Source organism: Aethalodelphis obliquidens, unplaced genomic scaffold (genome assembly GCF_003676395.1).
Source record: "Aethalodelphis obliquidens isolate GAN/ISIS:26980383/991018 unplaced genomic scaffold, ASM367639v1 scaffold55, whole genome shotgun sequence".
In the NCBI taxonomy this organism is placed as follows: Eukaryota; Metazoa; Chordata; class Mammalia; order Artiodactyla; family Delphinidae; genus Aethalodelphis; species Aethalodelphis obliquidens.
Genome location: NW_020837999.1, coordinates 10,387,262 through 10,408,990, shown reverse-complemented (window position 1 = coordinate 10,408,990; position 21,729 = coordinate 10,387,262). Strand labels below are relative to the sequence as shown.

The 21,729-nt window shown below is 32.1% G+C and overlaps 1 protein-coding gene and 1 non-coding gene across 4 annotated transcripts in view; one reads left to right on the top strand and one right to left on the bottom strand.

Annotated features, from left to right (window-relative positions):
* KIFAP3 (kinesin associated protein 3) overlaps positions 1-21,729 on the bottom strand; it is a 158,072-nt gene that overhangs the window by 18,401 nt on the left and 117,942 nt on the right. For all 3 annotated transcript variants that reach the window (XM_027086349.1, XM_027086351.1, XM_027086350.1), the window contains 2 exons: positions 18,028-18,217; positions 12,059-12,158 (listed from right to left, as the gene is read on the bottom strand). In XM_027086349.1, coding sequence (XP_026942150.1) covers positions 12,059-12,158; positions 18,028-18,217 — 290 coding nt within the window. The remainder of the gene's footprint in view (positions 1-12,058; positions 12,159-18,027; positions 18,218-21,729) is intronic.
* Positions 20,059-20,131, top strand: TRNAG-UCC (transfer RNA glycine (anticodon UCC)). Its single transcript has one exon. It is a non-coding gene; the product is annotated as a tRNA-Gly (tRNA).

Genomic DNA, 21,729 nt, shown 5'->3' with positions numbered 1-21,729 from the left:
GAAACTGAACATACAACATAATCAAAGAAACAACAAACCAGCTTACTTTATTTGAGTGGAAAGAGAGGTCGGGTCTTTCAAGAGCACGAAAGCAGACCCAATTTGAACATTAATGGCAGTGCACGTGCATGTGCAACCACTCCGGTACCCTGCCTCCCCAACACGTGCACACCTTTCTCCTCTCAGCTTATTAGCATTCTAAATCTTTCTCCCAGGCTTGGCCTTGCAACCACTTACTTGATAAAATAGGTCACTTAAAAAGGAAGAAAGCCCAATAAAATGAATTACAAAGACAACAAGTTTAAACTGATTGCCCTGTTTTCATACATTGTAGCTGAAATCTGCAAATATGCAGTTGGCTGTGCTTTGGCATTTAACAGCAAGTGATCAGCAAGGAGGAGGAAATTTTATTCTCATTAACGGTTGCAGATTTACTGCAGTGAAAAAGGGCTATGTAACCCGAGATGTGACAGTACAGAAAGATCAAAGCCTTGGATTGGAAACTAAATAAACCCTCTGGCTACTTCCTGCAAGGAAAATTCACTTTGGCAATGTAAAACAGAGCCCAGTTAAAAACTACTCTCAGTTTTATGAGCTGTCATAGCAGCTCAAATGGTTTGGACTGGCTGAGTTTAGAACATTATATTTCCTTGTTTTTGTCTTAGATACTTCTGTAAGCAGTTTTAAAGACTTTTTTTTTTTTTAAACACAACAACAACAAAAAAGAAAAAACTCTTTTCTTTTGGTTGAAACTGAGGAGGTAACCACTAAACTTATTAAAACAGGCAGGTCTTCATTTGCACATTCCTTTCTCATTTACTACAGTTTAATATTTTGCTCTTAGATTTATTTGGCAATATACATTTACCTTAATTATTCATTTGTAATCTGTACAATTCCTATTCAAAATAAGTGCAAATCAGTTTACAGAGCCCATATGGCTCATATCTGAGGGGTGAGCTATTTGTAATAGCACATCTGGTAGGACTATGGGCAATATGGAGAAACGGGAATAAATTAATATTACATTTAAAAACCCATAGGCTTTGGGTTTCGTCTGTTTTTTAAAAATATTTAAGAAAAAACATGTTTAACATTTCTAATATATGTTTAATATTTCTAATATAGGGACTTTTAAACAATTATTCATAAATACTTAAATCACATTGTTACATCAATCAAAACACAGATGGGCTAGAATCAATCAACCCCGTCCCTGAGTTTAGAAGTAAGCTCAGTATCATTGAATCCAGACTTAAGGGAAATAAAAGATGACGTGCTCTGTTTTCCTCTCTCTTTTATTTTTTTGGAGGGGGTGGTGGTGCTTATCAACCAAATTGCTTATAATTTTGAATTTCTCATTAGACTACGAATAAGCAAGACTTTGTAATGGTAATCTGGGACTTCCCTGGTGGTCCAGTGGTTAAGAATGTCTTCCAATGCAGGGGACTCAGGTTCATCCCTGGTCGGGAACTAAGATCCCACATGCCGCGGGGCAACTAAGCCCACGCACCACAACTACTGAGCCTGCACTCCACAACTACAGTGCCACATGTCACAACTACAGAGCCCCATGTGCTCTGGAGCCTGCGTGCCACAACTAGAGAAAAGCCCATGCACCGCAACAAAAGATGTCACAACAAAAGATCCTGCAACGAAAGATCCTGCGTTCCACAACTAAGACCTGATACAGCCATAGATAAAAAATAAATAAACAAATAATATTGTAATGGTAATCCACATCCTATTCCCTTTAAAAAAAAACCCATAATTTTTTTGAAAATAAGAGCATTTCATGGGTCAAATATGTCATAAAAGCAGTCACCTTTGCTTAAGGACTTTCTACTTTCTTTTTAAATTTATAACTAATTTTTATATATCTGTACAGCCAACAAAAATGCTATTAATATGTATAAAAATGTATGAACTTTAACATTGGATAATCACTCTTAAATGGTGGTGATATAATGAACTTCCTAGTCATGAATGGACTAACTCCCATTCATTTCTTCTAGTACAAAGCTATACCATAACTGATGTGTTAACATTTTTACAGGATCTAGTCATATTCAGATTACTTTTTTCATTTATAAACTCAATTATGCTGAATTTCTTCTCCTAAATGGAAGTCCTAATAAAGTGACAATAAATTTGGTTTCCTTTGGGAGCATCTTTGGATTTTACAAATAGCTAACATGCATACCTCCAAAAACTTAGCTCAGATCACCAGATTGAAAATTAACATGAATTTGATGAGAGCAGCCTGTCACCAACTTCTTCTCTTGTTTCTAAATTTCCAAAGGAAAGTAAATCGCTTAAAATACTTTTTCAAGTCAGCATAATTTCTCTAGGATAAAACATCTTCCCAGGTTTACAGGTTTACAGGATTCTTAGCCTTGGTTTTTGGCTTGTATTTCTATATTTCAGTAAAGTTTACAATTTGCTAATGCTGATGTGTGATAATCTAATAGAATCTGGCCTTAAAAGTTATAGGCCCAATTTACTAATAAAACCTAATTCAATTTTCCTTGGGAAATGCAAATCATTAGTGTCCAAGCAGTGGAACCGAATTTCCTTGCCCTTTTATGGCTAGAAAGAAGTTTTCTCTATTAAAAAGTCTAAACAAATAAGTCAACTAAGACTAATATATGAAGATTCATTTATAGGCATAAAATAATAGCATCATGTATATAAACATTGATTAATTAGCTAAATAAATGATTTGCATGAGACATAAACCCTTCTAGACTGAGATTATCTCACTCATCCTCATTTTTTATACAACTGGATTAATCTGTAGCGAACTTAATGAACTACTTAAAAGAATTTAATGGTAGTGAACTAATTAGTTACTTAATGTGTTAATAAATTTTTAGCAACTTGTTCTCCAAGCAATCTAAATACCAATTTGCAGTAAGCCATATACAGCGTATTAGAGCAAAATAAGTAAACAATATATTGTATCACACAAAAAAACCTACATATCTTACTCTGAAGTTTGATAACACTTACTCTAAAACTTTCTAAAGCACAGTTCACTATTAAGACTAATATATCTGCTTGCCTTTTGGAGGCAGTAATGGTGTAATACTAAGAATGCTGGCTCTTACCAAGCTTAAAGGCGTCACTATTTATTACCTAACTGGTTTGGGGCTAGTCCCTTAAAAATCTCTGAGTCTTAATTTCTACATTTGTTAAAATAGGGCCAATACTACTCTTTGCCCTATATACCTCACACACGGTTGATGGTCAAATGAGACATATGATGATATGTGTTAGCTACATGCGAGTTATTAGTCCTGGTATACTAAGATTTAGGCCAAAAAACATTTAAACATTTTATTCTTTAAAACTTTTACAAGTCTCCTAAGACATTCCATCTTCTGAAAAAAAAAGAAAAGATAACTAGCAGAATTGTTATGAGAGTATTTAGAGAGAAAAAAAATGTAATGTGATTTAATGTAAGGATTGTGTTACAGCAAGTCTCATAGTATAAAAAACCATTTATTTGCATTGGTTTGATTTTCTCATCAGAACTGTGTCACACAGCTATTGCCACTCTTGTTCTCCTGTTTTCACCATCCCACAGATTTAACCACTTCATTACCTTAGATGGGATTTTACCTGTCATATAGTATTATTTCTTATGAATGGTTTTATTCATTTCAAGAAATTTATACCATGCATTTTTGATTGGTTAATACTAATGAAGGTGGGAAGAACTTAAGATTATTTCTATTGGTTATACCTAGCTGTAGCAATTATGACTGAGTGTGAAATACATGTTTATACATACTAAAAACAATGTCATTTGGACAACTAAATACAATTATAATAAACATTTGCACAGATCTGGATATTTTTAGATCAAATCATATACCCTGAAACAGAGTAACTTTTAAAAGTAAACAGGATATTGTCTTGTTACCCAACACCATGGTTTCTATAGAGGTTCTGCTGTATATGTTTTAATCATGATTTAACAAAATTCCATTTAAAGTGAGAAGCAACTCTTGCAAATATCCCAACTTAGATACAGCTAAGAACAAGTATTAGGGAACTTCGCAAATGTGCACATGAAAAACAAAGAGTAAATAAAATGTATAACAGTGCCTGAACAAAGCATTCAGCAAGGTTTTTTTTTTAAATATTATGCACTGTTAATAATAATGTTTTAATACATGCAAAAAATATAAATGGAATGACCAAATATTTCAAACATACTGTCAGCTTTCATTACTAGAATTACAGATGTGGCAGTGGTGTACTCAATTTTATGCTGTCAAAACATCATAGGTGAATAATGGTTTTATTCAAAATTTTTCTCAATAAGAAAAAAGCAAATTAAAAGGTCTCTGGGGTCAATTCTTTAAAAAGATGAATTTTATATAAAGTAAATATCTATTGCTAAATATCTATTTTTACCTATTTTGACTTTCATATTTACTTAAATCAGAACACTAATCTAATACGTGGACAAAATCATGTGGCACAAAAGTAGGTACTAAAAATAACATTTATTCCCCAATTAGGTAAGTGTATCTCACGATACTCAATGTATCTATTTTCTTGATAGAAATCACACAATCATTTATCCAGTCTTTATCTCTGATTATTTCATGAGGATAAATTCTTAGAAATGAAGTTACAGAATTAAGGAAGTATACAATTTTAGGCTTCTGTTCTCTGTTACCAAATATATTTCACAAAGGTTTTGTCCATTTAAGTCCCACAAGAAGTGTGTCAGAGTGCCTCTTTGCTCCCATGTGTGGGTATTAGCATTAGAAAATCTTTGGCAACTGATAGGTGAAAACGGAATCTGGCTGCTTTATTTTATATTCATCATGTCTGGAAAAATTACTAACTAAAGTCAGGAGTTTTTTTTAAAGACTTCATGAAGCATGTTCTCCTCTGAGAAAAAGTTATAAAGAAATTAGGAACAAAAAAGCTACACACTAAATAAAGCAGTGTTTTTTTTGATGATTATCTTTAAAAGATTTAATAAGTATTTTATAATTCATTTAGTTCTTACAATGCTGCTGAACAAATGGTTGGTCTCCAATATCTATCAAAGGGAAATGTTTCTACGAGGTTCTTTTCACTTTCTTTTGATCCTTCCACATAATTTCAACATTACTGCCACAGTAATGAAGGTCACTAAAACTTAAACTATTAGAACAAATGGAAGAGTTTGGTTTATCAATTAAAATTGATATAGGACTTATCAAATAAGGGATTTTATAGGCATATTTAATTTTATCTCAATATATGAGAATTTCTCGATTGCCAAATTAAGGGTTGTAATATAGACAATAATTTGATTTATCTTTTGAATAACTGCTTTGAAATAATACCCTAATATATAGTTCTAGGAATAATAAAAAAGGTCAGTAAATACTACACAATGCCTTTTAGACAGGCAATATTTAACTTTAAGGTTGCTTTTCTCAAGTGAAATAACTGAGTTAACTAAATGCCTGAGTTTAATGAAGGTGGCCTATAGCAAAGAAATAAGTCTAATTTTTACAGGTAGAGTTCCTGTCTTAGGAAAAATTACACATTTAAAATTTTGGATAAAAGATTATTTCTCATATATTAAGAAAATAATGTGTTAGTTCTGGTCAGTAAAATTTTAAAAAGTGCAACTGATGTTTCAACTGTGATTTAATGTTTCAAAGAAAATATATTAGAGAGAACAGAATAAAAGGTGTATATGTGAAATATATAATACATATAATGAACAGAAAAGTTAATCACCAAGTACTCTAAGAAAGAAAAAAAAAGAGGCAGGCATATACACAGAAAATGAAAGTGTAAGATTCAGATGGCTCAATAATGCACACATCTAGTTCATCTCTGACTCTAGTGAAATGGTCAGTAGATGACATCACTGTGCCAACCACAGAGAAGATCTTCAGGCCCTCTGAAAAATATTTTTCAAAGCCCCAAGGAAACCTAAGCAGTCTCTGAAATTTTTTTCCAGTTTATGAAAATTGGATTCTTATAAAAGAAAAATGGACCATTTTTACTGCAACAAAAACTGATTTGTAAAAGCTGGAAGCAGTTTAAAAATACTCAACATGAGGTTCTTGTTAGTCTTGAAAAGTAAGAGTTATAATAAAAAAAAAACTGTCCAAAAATATGGTATGGATACATTGTATATAAGGGGAAAAAAGGCTAGTCTTACTCCTATTATTTTTAATTAGCTTCAATAGCAAGTTCCACTTTACTTTCTAACGCCAGTTCAGGTTTTGGGAGGGGAAGATTTACATCTGACCCTCTGGCAATGTCAACTCTATAGCTAATGCCTTGGAGCCCTAATACACTTTGCATTACCTCAAAATGTTGGGAAATTCTGGTGCCAAGAGGTTCAAACTGATAGTGACACATGTCTAAAACCCAGGATTCGCTGTCCAACTGCCAGTATGTATTTTATCAAACATCCAGTCTCCCTCGTAGAATAGGATGGATGAGTTTAACAGTTTTCACTGTTTCCAATTAAACTGCCCTGCTATATTACAAAAATGCAGACGTTCAGATTAAGAAGGACCCCCCCGAGTTGGATTTTAAGAAATATACAATTTGAACTGTTTAAACAATACTCTAAATTTGACTCAGTTACCCCATTTTAACAGACTTGTCCCATTACTAAACATGGTTATTTTAGGAAGAAATTGAAGAATTTTTCTGTGAACAATTAAAAAAAAAAAACTCTTACACAAATTACAAATTTGTTCTTTACCTTGCAGAAACTTGGGATCATCTACTTTATCTGAACCCACTGAAACTGACATGTTAAAAATCCACAAAGACTGAAAAGTCACGATTACTGGTTGAATAGCATGCCACTTGGCACTGGTATGCTGTTTCATGTTCTCAAATCATTAGAAACAATGGTAATTATAAAAATTCACATTTTATACATTTTTAAAATATTATTACTATTCCAATTAACTTGACACTGCTTGTTAATCAAAGACATATGATGAAGAACAGGGAAAGAATTTCTAAGTCATCTGGACAATTTTCCTGATTTAAAGAAAAAAAAAACTACCATACGACCCAGCAATCCCACTACTGGGCATATACCCTGAGCAAACCATAATTCAAAAAGAGTCATGTACCAGTATGTTCATTGCAGCTCTATTTACAGTAGCCAGGACATGGAAGCAACCTAAGTGTCCATCAACAGATGATTGGATAAAGAAGATGTGGCACATATATACAATGGAATATTACTCAGCTATAAACAGAAACAAAATTGAGTTATTTGTAGTGAGGTGGATGGACCTAGAGTCTGTCATACAGAGTGAAGTCAGAAAGAGAAAAACAAATACCGTATGCTAACACATATATATGGAATCTAAGGAAAAAAAAAAACGGTCGTGAAGAACCTAGGGGTAAGATGGGAATAAAGACACAGACCTACTAGAGAATGGACTTGAGGATATGGGGAAGGGAAAGGGTAAGCTGTGACAAAGTGAGAGAGTGGCATGGATGTATATACACTACCAAATGTAAAATAGATAGCTAGTGGGAAGCAGCCGCATAGCACAGGGAGATCAGCTCGGTGCTTTGTGACCACATAGAGGGGTGGGATAGGGAGGGTGGAAGGGAGGGAGACGCAAGAGGGAAGAGATATGGGAACATATGTATATGTATAACTGATTAACTTTGTTATAAAGCAGAAACTAACACACCATTGTAAAGCAATTATGCTCCAATAAAGATGTTAAAAAAAACCACCTCAAAATAGATAACATTTCCTGTTTTTAAAATCAGCTTTTTCAATATTCAAAATTCAATCAAGGCATTATTCTTTCATAATTAACCCAAATTCTTCATGTTGTTCAGTAAGTCTGCTTATTCTTATATTCACAGTAAAGATGAAGAATAAGAGTTCAACACCTTCTGTCTACATTTTTCAAAAATATTCCCATTTTGCTTAAAATCAATTAAAATGAAATATTTCAAAAGCATCATTTTAAGTCAATGTTATTTAGTCTAATAGGTTTTAAATTTACCTATTGGATATCAGAAGCCTAAAGGTAGCCATTAGTTTAAAATTTCACATCTGGGACATTATGCATCAAAATTATCATGCCAAAATATGTGAATAATTATGGAACAATTTAAAATACTTAAATCTTTGTAGAATTAAAAAAAATAAGCCAGAGTTAAGGTCCATGGTTTGTTGCTATCAAAGAAGAACAAAGAAATCCTATTAGAAGACAATCCTAACAACAAAAATGATTCATAAAAGAAAGAGTAAATGATTCTAGAGAAGGTCAATAAAAAATGTAGCAAAGAACAACTATGAATTTTTGGTTATACTGTAAGCTTTCTCTGTATATCTGCTGATAAAATTTAGAGTCCCTTTTTATTTGATCTGTTACTCAGAAAAAAACTGAGGAAATTCATAGTAAATTATTTCTTCTGGAAATACAAAGAGAAAATGATACAGTTACATGATTTAAGGCCTGAAAAATTACAAAAGACAAGAGATGAAAGACTTAGCTTTCTCAAGGGAAGTTCTTTTGAAAGGGCAAACAATTCTCAATTCAAAATGATTATAATAAATAAGTATATCACTCTTGATTTGAAAAAATATATAGTCTACATGAAGTTTTATTAACTAATCCTTTAAACCAACATAGCTGTGATGTGTTTTTTATGATGTGAAAAAAGCTACTTATACATTTTTATTCTTGAAAAGGAACTAAAGGCACAAAGGTAAGAGAACTTTCCCAGTCTTTTAAAAAACAACTTGTTAACAGAACTGAGGAATAAAATCCTGAAATCTTTGGACACAGTACATAACTTAATCTTTGAGTATAGCCATCTCTCTAAACATCTTTATTGTTTTATAAAATGACCATTTTTGAAAACCAGAAATGAAAGATTTTGCTGAGTTGAGCTCAAGTTCATTCCTTTGGATATTCAATTTTAATGAAAATGTTCAGGTTCTTTAAAATCACATAACTATAGAAAAAAATCATGTCTTTCTCAAATAAGTAACGCATGGTTCGTATCACACAAAACAATGTTTTGTTCATAGTGAAACATAAATGGCAGAAAAATTAATCTTTTAAATGCTATCAGCAAAAATTTTCAATATAAACATTAGGATTATATAATGAAATAACTTCTTCCCTTTCTAATTATGTTTCAGAAAACATTTGTACAGTGAATTGTCACATGATGGAGTATAATAGTTATAATAATTAAAGAGAATCTCTATTTAAATAATTATAGCTAACACAGACAGAGACATCAGAAGTAATCAAAAGCCATATGCTTCTGGTATTTAACCATGTTTAATTTTTTTTCCTAAGGCAAGTTGTTTCTCATCATGACAATCCAGTACACCAATGAAACTATTTCTAAAGTGTTATTATTTAAGTTCACTAAAGACTACTGAACTAAGTTCAGAACTACTGAATAACTAAGGTTATTGCATTTCATAAAATACCCCTGTATTTTTCCACTATGCTTTTAAATTTTGTCACGACCAACAGTGGGTTGTGAAATCAATATAGTGGGCTGCAATCTGAATTTTAAAAATAAAATTGAATAGACTAAAGCAGAATATATCATTGTGCATTACAGATAGTAAGAGTAATTACTGTTTTAAGAATTTTTTGTTTTATATATATGTGTGTGTATATATATAACACATATACATATATGTATATATATAAATATGTATGTGTGCACTGGGTTGCAATATGAAAGGTATTTCTTAATATGGGTTGTGGCAAAACAAAACAAAAAAACACTTAAAAGTCACTATAATATGCTACGTTTCCTTCAAAATTAGGTACCGTGTTATACTGGAAAGATCATAAGACATATAGACCTAAGTTCAAATTTTTTTCTCTATCATCCTACATGTGTGAGTTGGTTACTTAAATTATTAGAACCTTGATTTTTCATTTTTAAAATGTCTATGAAAATAGACATTATAAAAATCTTGCTAAGTAAGTTAAAATAAACATAATAAATATTTGCAAAATAAATTATACATAATTGATAATGGTTGCAATAATTATTACTATTGAATTGAAATGGCTTACTACAAGCGATGATTCAAGAGTTGTAACACATTGGTCACAATTGTATTCTTAAACACATCCTCCAAACATAAATATTTATGTTAATAAAATTATAATTTTAGAAGAGAAAATTAAATCAATAATCTAAAGAAAAAAACTAGTCTTAAGGGCAAAAAGACTACATCTATTCACTGGACCATTTTAATGTGAAATTTCAATAGTCATCCTAAATTAAAATATTACACCTCTAGCAATGATATGAAGGGAAAACTACTATTTACACTTTCTGGCAAGACTTAAAAAATCTATGAGACCAGTAATGAAGCAGGATATCTGTTGAGGGAAACTTTACTATAATTGTACAACAATGCTGGCATGTTAGGTTTTTTCCCTTAAGTATTTTATTTGAATGCCATGCAGGGAGGAAAAGTCTTTAATTTAATCAAAGCATCAACTTTTTTTTTTTTTGCGGTACATGGGCCTCTCACTGTTGTGGCCTCTCCCATTGCGGAGCACAGGCTCATGGCCGCAGGCTCAGCGGCCACTGCTCACGGGCTCAGCGGCCATGGCTCACAGGCCCAGCCGCTCCGCGGCATGTGGGATCTTCCCGGACCGGGGCACGAACCCGTGTCCCCTGCATCGGCAGGTGGATTCTCAACCACTGCGCCACCAGGGAAGCCCTAAGCATCAACTTTTTAAAACGGTGATGTCTGAATAATTGTTAAAATACATGTATTGTAACAATAAATGCTGAAGAGGGTGTAGAGAAAAGGGAACCCTCTTGCACTGTTGATGGGAATGTAAATTGATACAGCCACTATGGAGAACAGTATGGAGGTTCCTTAGAAAACTAAAAATAGAACTACCATATGACCCAGCAATCCCACTACTGGGCATATACCCTGAGAAAACCATAATTCAAAAAGAGTCATGTACCACAATGTTCATTGCAGCACTATTTACAATAGCCAGGACATGGAAGCAACCTAAGTGTCCATTGACAGATGCATGCATAAAGAAGATGTGGCACATATATACAATGGAATATTACTCAGCCATAAAAGGAAATGAAATTGAGTTATTTGCAGTGAGGTGGATGGACCTAGAGTCTGTCATACAGAGTGAAGTAAATCAGAAAGAGAAAAACAAATACTGTATGCTAAGACATATATATGGAATCTAAAAAAAGAAGGAAAAAAAAAGGTTCTCAAGAACCTAGGGGCAGGACAGGAATAAAGATGCAGACGTACTACAGAATGGACTTGAGGACACGGGGAGGGGGAAGGGTAAGCTGGGACGAACTGAGAGAGTGGCATGGACATATGTACACTACCAAATGTAGACTAAATAGCTAGTGGGAAGCAGCTGCATAGCACTGGGAGATCAGCTCGGTGCTTTGTGACCACCTAGAGGGGTGGGATAGGGAGGGTGACACAAGAGGGAGGAGATATGGGGATATATGTGTATGTATAGCTGATTCACTTTGTTATAAAGCAGAAACTAAGACACCATTGTAAAGCAAGTATACTCCAATAAAGATGTTAAAAAAAAAAAAGAACAAAGTTTAAAAAAAATACATGTATTGTGTTCTTATTTTATATTTTATTGGCTTTGGAAAACACTTACGAAACAATCTGGGTCATTAATTTGGCAAAAGTACTGTCTATTTCAATAGACAGCCTGTATTTTCCAAAGTGAGGAAGCATATACACACACACACACACACACCCCATATATATATATATATATATATATACACACACACACACACACACACACACACACACATTTTTTTTTTAGAACTGTGATCTTCATTTTTTTACATACAAAATGTGACTTCATAAGTTAATTTAAAATCAAATGAGTATGTTCTTGAAAATATTCAGGATTCTTTTTTTTTTTACTCTTTAATGGAAAAAGAAAAATGGGAAGTGAAGAAAATTTTAGCTTTTCAAAAACAAGGGGAACAGCATATATTAGATTTTTCTTGGAAGACTGTTTACCTGCCAGGAAATGAATGCTGCCCAGCTACATCTCCATTTTGAAGGTGATAATCATTGAAGAAATCTGGACTCATGGCTCCTTCAGAGGCAACTAATCCATCTAGGATGAAAGAAAATAGTAACTAGTGAAACATCTTTGCAGGGAATAAAAAGGAAACTGTTCTATCAAGTAACACAATAGAAAATAACCTGTATATTTAATCCGGAAGAAAAATGTTAGCATGATATTCAATTCTCTCTGGGAGTATGAACAGAAGACCATACATACTTAAGTGTTCTTTTACAATGATTGGACATTTATTGAGCATCTACTATGTGGTAGTACTATTTTATTAGAGAGATGAATAAGAAAATCTCTGCCTTCAAGGGGCTTCCAGTTTTGTGGAGAAGACAACAAAAGTTAAGGGATGAGGTAGGATAGGGAGGGACAATAAACCTTCCAGGCTAAGAAACAGAATGAGTAAGGAAATAGAAGAGACATTAAATAGCATGGTTCCGGTAAAGACCAACACTCTAGTATGTCCGACATTTTATACCCAGACAGCTTCATCTGCGTAGTATGATTAGGGAATTATACATTTCAAATAAGTGAATTTTTACATAAGCAATGCTTGACACTTTAAGTGTCAAACCTTAAAACAAACACACAAACTTGGGTTAGAAATCCTTGAAAATACATTTTATATTTCCTGTGTTTTTAAAAAGTATACTGAATATAATTTTAAAACTTCTTGGTAACTCAGTCTTCATTATAAACATCAATTATTATGTAGTAACGCCCTAGGTTATTAGATATATTTGACTACCTATGCTATGTGGCTACACTACTATGCTTTTTGAGTACTTTTTCTTTGCTTATAAAGTGCTCCTTTTCCTAAATCTAAGTCTTTATTATTACTTCTTGCTGATTTTAGAGTGATACTACTTTCTCATTCGCTCCAATCTAAGAATCCAGATGACCTATTTTTGATAGAATTATGAGTAAGTTAAGAATAAGAAGAATCTGAGGAAAAAAGATCCAAGTGATGGCCTCAGGGCTGTTTTATGCATAGAACAAATATATTTTAGTATATGGCTTTTGTAATTACTATTTGAAAAGCTCTGAAGCCTTTTAAAGTTTCCTTTTCTGAAAGTACTCTGGGTTGGTAAGTGACCTCTAGGTCACTTGTTGGCTAGGTGGTATCCACAACATAGTTTATAAATTTGGCACACAGTAAGCAAATTATTCAGTCACCAGACAATCATTTTACACCTACCACATGCAATAATACTTTGCTAGGTCCTGTGGAAAAACTTAGAATACATCATTTCTGTTTTCAGGAATTTCAGGTTAAGTGAAATACAAATAGACACTTAAGATGCAATTAAATAATACATTTCATTAATAAATGATACACAACAGGAAGGGATATACCTACTAAATGAACGCTGGAGGCTGAAAAAGCTACAGAAGGATTACTGTGTTCTGTAGAGGTTAGAAAATCCTACTTGGGAAGGGAGGGAGGCAGAGGTGTAACTGATTTGAGTATTGATAGACAGCTGGGAATTAAATGATAAAATCTGTTTAGGAGTAAGGGTATTAAAAATCGAATAGATGGTAAAAATTAATAGAGTTGGGAAATGAATAGGTAAAAATAATTGGTATTTCCATAAGACTCCTGTACTGTACTACTCATTTGTTACATATATCCATTTGTTACATACCATATACTAAAGACTTGCATTATTATTTAATTGTTGAATTGTTAATAATACCTCTGGTATTTACCTTATTACTTTAGTAAATTTAAAATACTTAAGAGGTAGCTAAAAAGTATGTAATATTTAGTCCAGTTTCTGTGTCCTCTAAAAGTTAAAAATTCTATAAACCAAAAGTCCAGCTAAACACAAAAAAAGTTACAAAAAATGAAATTATGGGAATGCCAAGACACCACAGATTGAGAGTTAAGCGGCTAAAAAAATTAATTTTCTATGGATCTAAGACTGTGAAAGTTTGGCTAAAATTAACAAGGTGAAGACCACAAAAATCAACAAGTTTCTCTGTTAAATTAAAACCAAATAATTTAGGATCAGGAGTTAAGAAATCTGCCAATTTTAGAGGAACAAAGCTAAGTAATGCCAAAATAAAATGTATACCACACTTTGAAAATGAATACAAAGATATTCAGCATGCCAGCAGCATAAAAGATTCTAACACTCAGAAATATAACACTCATATAAATACAACCAAATAAACATACCTGAATTATACATTAAAAGTTAATATTACATGAAACACGATCTAGTGAAGTGAATCAGATGAGGAAGAACTTAAATGAAAAACTGTTGTCAAATTCTCAACATCTTCATTTTGATTCAAAGCTCTCATTGTCTTCAAAGGGAAAAATGAGTAAGAAGGATAAATGGAATACAGGGAACTACAAACGGGGATCTCATCAAATAGAGATGAAACCAGAAAAAATTTGAATTTAAAGATTCAGCCAGAAATTTTATAAACCCAGAATACAACTAGTTTAAGAAATTTTGTAAACCTAGAATACAGTAAGTTTAGTAATACAATAAGCCTGATATTATGTGAATAAAGAGTAAACTTATATTTCTGAACTTAATTTTTAATAATCCTAATCATTTGGTAAACTACAGCTTCTACACTGCCCTTTAATGACTTGACAAAATTTAGGTAACTCTGTAATATGAGCAATCATTCTTCACTATAATGAAGTATAGAAGTTAAATTATATCTTAAATCATCAACTCAAGTACTTCAACTTCTTTGGAATTAACTGTTTCTCAGCATTCTGTAACCAAAATTAATTTTTATAGAAATACTGAAAAGGAATCATGTATTTTTGGTTGTAATCATGTATTCAGATAAATCTAGGAGTGTCCTTCTTAAGCTCCTACTCTAACCTTACTGTTTCAAAGACAGCAACAAGGAATCAAAGAATTTCATGTAACATTTAAATGCCCAGAGAACAAATAGAAGACAGAGAGGATATACACCAGAGCACTTTGTAAATTGTAGAGCATTATATACATTTAGGTTATTAAATTACATGAAACCTTTTAGACCATAGTTATATAACACACCTTCTTGAGGTGCTCTAAGTAATGATGATAAATGTGGTTATGAGTAAAATGGGGTATGTACTGGAACAAGAATGAAATCAAAGCAAATTTACTGCCAGCATAGATAATTTATCAACTTTCTGATTTCTGAAACTCAGTTAAAAAAACTGGCTTATACATATTGAATAAATAAAAGTAAACAAATACAAAAACTCAGTATCTTCTTATATATTGTTACTGAAGTAAACTTTATTTCTAAAAGTCAAATGAAAATGTAGTATTAGGCTCTTTGGTGAACTAGCTAAAAGTGAAATCATGACTGTGTGGGAGGAAACAGATATAAAGAGTGAAGAAAATGAGAAAAAGAAATGACTAAAATAGATAAATCATAACTTATTTGGCTACACCTGATAAGATACATCACATAAACACATAGGTAAATGAAAATTATGGTTTTACAATGATCCTGAGACAGAAATAAACCATTTTAAGTTTCATATTCTGTAATATAGTTACATAATAAATGCTAAGGATAAGATTCATCACAATGAATGAAGAACAACAGCAAAAAAGTAACAAATAATTTAGAAATGTGTAGTAGCAATACAGCTTTATAAATTACAATATACTTCCTCTGTGGGTAAAAAGTACTACAGCAAACAGCATCATTTTCATGATAGAAAAGGAAATTAGTCAGTAACTGCAATCACAATTATTTTAGACTAAGAAAAAAAAATAATGTAACTATAAGGAGATGTATAAGTAGATTCCTATTTCAGATAACAGAATGAGGGTCCTTTTTTTTAAAATAATAGCAAGAAAGAAACAGATACATTTTGACATGTCTAACAGTTGGAAAGCATAGAGGGCAATACTAATGACCAGGAAGTAGCAAATGCTATTTCATTTTTAAATAAAAGATAAGACCAGGGTATCACTGGCCATTTAGCTTAAACTCTGTGGTTGAAAAACTACTACAGTTGCTTTTATCAGAAGCTGCCTAAAGTTTCATGGAGAGCCAGAGACTTAAGTAAGATTGCTAAAGCATCCCAACAAATCTGCAGTGTTACAAATTTATCTGATGTTTCTGAAGATACAACTGCACACAGTAAAAGACAAGAGACTAGCATTGTCGAGATTTCCATGACACATATCAAAAACACCACAGAGACTCACTTAGTTGATGAACTATTCATGAAAAATAAAGTAGGTAAAATAATAAACTAAAAAAGTACAGGTGGCTTGATATGAGAATTTTATCTTTAAACTCATAGCAATGTAATCTCTGCTGTCAAGTGTGTACCATATCATCAGGCTATAGGTATAAAAAAACAACCATGAGGCTATCTAAAGATAACATTTCACCCCTCGAATGCTTAGATTTATTTATTTTTCCATCAGCTGTGGCTGTTTCTAAATTTAGATATATAAAAATGTGTACAATTCAGATTTCTCACAAAAGCATAGGTTGTACATTTTAATTGTATCTCACAGAAAAATGTTATGATTTTCATTTTAAGGGGTCAACTTAAATGAATTAATTTTGGAAAAGTGGTATAATTTTTTAGAAATCTGTTCTGAAATTCTAATTGTATTAAAACAACAAAGTTAAATACTGAGGTGGTTACAAGTTTTATTCGTTTTTGGAAACTGCTCATTGATTCACACTGAAAAGTAGCTATCTATCAATTTTCAAAGCAAGAAACCTGATTCCAAGAAATTCTGATTTCTATTATCAAAAAATTCACATCATATATATTTTACATCATTTTACTTCATGAATATCTGACTAGGTAAGGAACAGCTGCTTGCCATTATTAAATTAAGAAATTCTGGTTGGTTGAAATTAATCATCTACTCCATCTGGTTTGAAACTCAAAGCAGTATTTCATAACTACTGTAAAGTTCAGTTAGGAAGAAATCTATTTAATTTTCAAAGTAAAGTACCAATTTTCCAGGATTCAAGTATCTATATCAAATATAAAAATAATGCAGCCTTATGGGCAATATGCACAGCATACAATTATGAAAAATATATGAATGAATACATAGTAGGAAAAAAAGGTGAGCCATTAATTCAGATACAATTACTTTAAATGCTTTTTATTTGCAACCTGCTACAGATCTTAGTTAGAAATCCCTTCTTTTGTCTCTTCAACTAAATGACTTCAATGAAGTAATTAATTGAAGTAATTACTTCAATGAAGTAATTAATACTGGTAACAGTGCAACACATTAAAAGGGAGAATATGCAAAAACTTACCAAAATCCCTGGAAAAAGGCAGGATGGCAGAATCAACAAGGGTATGTAAGATCTATGTAAAAATTAAATTTTGCCTTGAAAATACTAGCAAGAGTTTAGAATGAAAAAACTATTGCTATAAAGTGTCTAAATCTTCCCAACCAGAGAACCAAACAGGGGTTACTAGTTCGAAAATAAAGCAAAACCATGGCAAAATGAGACTGTTAAAATGAAACACACAGGAAAAGAAAACATAAATTAGTAAATTATACATTTAAATAAATGCAGAATAGAGAAAAATATCACATTTTCAAACAGAAGTCAGAAATCTTGAAGATGTCATTTTAAGTTACACATTCTAGAAAATAATAAACTAAGAGCAATTAATTTTCCTGGTCACAGCCTTTTTAATGGGGATCACATCAAACACAGCCTTTTTAATGGGGATCACATCAAAGACTAACTTGGAAAAAAATAATGGTGAGTTAATAGGTTTGCTTGGTGTGTGTACTGATGTTATGTCTAAAATCATTAGCAGAAGGCCATTTATATACTAAAAGAAGTGCTTACAAAGCTTGAGAATGAGCAAGGTTGGCAGACAAAAATCCCTACTTATATCACACACACAGACTTATTTTTGCTTTGGTTATCATTTTACCTGAGCTGTAGAAAAGGTCAGGTCTCTCGAGAATGTCTCCTTCATGGATGTATGGCTCAATTCGATCATCACCATACAAGTACTGCTCACTCTCATCCATCTGACGACTCTCTACCATCTCCAGCCACTGAGAGTTATGCCAACGAAACTTTTCACTCTGAATTTTCTTAGCCCATTCTTCATCATATTCCTATTGCAAACAAAGTCAATTATTTTTATGTAAGCTTATGAAGGCACTTCCTTGGCACTCAGATAGCAGTACATTTAGCTTATAAGAAGAGAATTTTGGGGCCTTTGTTTGGGTCAGAGAAAACATTAAAAGTACCTGTTCAGAACTACTGTACACGATAATCAATAAAAATCAATTTATTACATATATTAAGACATCTCTGTTTGGATTACCAATCGCCATTGGCAATGGCAAAAACTGGAAAAGTTCAAATTTCACAAATTCTTTATCTAAGTATTACTAGAATTTAGGTAAGCAACCAGACTTCAGCTTCCAAAGAGTTTTGTGGCTATAATTACTGTGGCACTAATGACAGGTGGTTGAGCATTAAAATTACATCTTTCGCTGTATCTTTTTGTTTAGATAAAATTTTTCAGTAGGAAAAAAATGCACTATTAAAGAATTTCTCCTAAAAACTGAAATGGTTTACTACAAAAAACAAATAGCAGAATTTAATTCAATTTTGTTTCAACCACAAAATAATAATGTCTTATTTGGTCATAATTATTTCTTTAAACATCTCCTGCTTTAACCATGAACTCTTGAGGAGCAAGACTGTGGCTTATTCATTGTATCTGTAGCATCTATTGACAGAGAACTTCATTGGTGCGTGTTTTTGAAGGGCAAGTAGGCAAATTATTACAAAAGTTACAGCTGAACCTATCTAGCTCCACAGGTTGTGGTTACTTCTGACAAGTGTATTCACTTAATTAATGGACAGTACCACTGATGACTTAGATGGAAAAAAAGGCTTCAGGTATTTCTTGTCATCCTAATCACCGGGTTCTTAGTTTTAAATTCCTCTGTCTTTTCTTTAACACTTTTGTTTATATATTTTTTTTAAGTTGGTAAGGTGCCAGGCAATACTACTGTCCTCCAATAGTTAGGATGATCAGGATAACTAAGAGGTGGACCAAATATATATTTTAGGTGAATGCTGAGCAATTTTCATACAAAGCCAAGTAAGGCTGAAGTCAAAAACTGTCATCACAGAATAAATTTCTGGGATGTAAGAATACATATGAAATTTTATAATAAAGGTATTCATTATTATCAAAATTTTTCTTGTTAAATTTTAAGTTTCACATTATCAATATATCTCTTAGCAGTGTCAGCTGTTAGACTGTGTGTTCTATACTGTACAACTCTGAAACTATATAGATGTTACTTTTCAACTTAGGTTGGTGGAAGTAGAAGATATTTTTTGGCTATGGTACTGCTAATGGCAATTTTGCCACCAAATTATTAACCGTTCATTCTTTCTAGTGGTTATCTATTAAAATTCCTATTAGTTGTCAGTTTATTTCCTAATATAATTATTTAAAATTAAATTGTATAAAAGTTATCATAAATATTATTGCATTTTACTTAAAATAATAAACATTAATTCAACTGTTATAATCACAATATTTAATAGAATATGCCTTATAATACTAGATATCCTATTAGATCTACATTAAATACTGGAACTAATCTGAGTGGTATTGTTTCTTTCATGAATAGCAGTTTGTTTTACTTGGCAAGAGGTACAAAACTAACTTTTCATTTTGGTAGAAAAATTTAAAATTTGATTATCTGAATGAAGAAGTATCCAAGGAAGATGATAGACATATGATTTGAATGTTTTATTATAATTTAAGTTCAAGCATGTGGATTCCTAGTGTAAGAACAGAAGTTGAAATCATCAAGCACCCAAAGCATGTAAAATATGGGGTTTGCTATTCCACTAAGGCTAAAACTTGCTTCTTGTGAATATCTGTGAAAGGTTACAGGGGTACGTATAATTTAAAAAAGTAAATCCTTCCCTGGTGGTCCAGTGGTTAAGACTCTGCACTTCCAATGCAGGGGGCGCAGGTTCGATCCCTGGTCAGGGAACAAAGGTCCCATATGCTGCATGGTGTGGCCAAAAAAATAAAATAAATCCTTAAACTGCACATCCATAAAAATGTATTTGGCCTAGTAAGTAATGCTCTGCACAAAGAAGAAAATTCACGCTTATTCTATGAGTTATCATCTCTACCCTTCTTGTAAGATTTTACTATTCTAGTTTAATAATAAAAATACATCTAATAAATGTAGAAATGTGTAATAAATGAGCTGTTTTCATCACAAACAACAGCCTTTCTAACTTAAGCCTTATTACCCTTTAAACTTATTGCAATGTTCTTATTAATGAACCTACACACACAAGCCTGAGTTTTTTTGTTTAAAGACTATTTACACTATATTTGACAGAAGTCCAAACACACAAACCAAAAACATCCATGAGACTCCATGGCTAGCCTGTGACACTAAAGCTTGACTTCTTAGTGTCTTGGGAAAGCTGATTTTCCAATGCAGTGAGTTAGCATCAGATTTAATAAGACTACCCTTATGCTGATCTGAATTCCTTTAAAGCTTTTGCCTTCCTTTTATTATGATTATTTTTTAATGTCAGTTTATGACTGAGCAAACCCACAGAACCAGGGCATCTCTTAACATTATAAGGCCAAAAGGTACAGTAACAATGATATAGATTGTACTATTTTCTTTATTAAAGATAATTTTATTCTTATTTTAAGTATTTTTGTACAATAAAACAACAGGCTTACTTTTCTATGACTAACATAATGAGTAACACGTACATTATTGTTTACTGGATAACAACTATGGTTGTCTTCTCAGCTCTTCAGAAAAAAAACAAAAACAGAAGTTTCTCCCTCAGTAAATATGAAACAGAATATGTTATTCTATACCAAGCTGAGTAATCATTTAGGATACAGAAAATTATGTTCTGCAGAAGATCCAACAATTACAGATTCCTACTACAATGAATCCACTACAATGACATGTGGAGTTTTCACAAAAGATGGCCTTGAGACTCATTAAATACAGCGAGCTTTTTGTTATAGATCATAGGAAAGAAAATGGCAAAAAACCCTGACCAAACAGTATCAAGGCCTTAAAGTCTCAAGCAGTTATGACTTTTTGAAAACATTTGGAGTTTTATGATTATAAAACTATTTCCATTATAAAACTATTTCCTGACTGAAAGTTGAAAATTATAGAAAAAATACCCTAATATCTTTACCTTAGCTAGAACCACAATAAATACTGGTATATACTAGTTTTCAGTGACTTTCTTAATTCTAATATTAACAGCTAACTTTGGAGGATGTTTTAAAATATGCATTTTTAAATTTAGAGGCTAAGTATAAAACATTATTAAGATATTATACTTGTGCCATAAAGGTTTGCTCTAGTTTGTGATAATGCAGCCTCAGGTATTCGAATATTTACCAAATGTAGCATCTTGGAATGAAGGATGTTATGAGGAATGCAATATTTGTTTAAATATTTTCATTTCTTTTTCCTTAATAGCAAATTGGTTAGAATCAAAAAAGATAGTACAGTTTTGCTATATGATGCTGTATTTTTCATCTTTATGTTTCTGAAACACTGATTTTTATGTTCCATATTTCTTGAAAATTAAA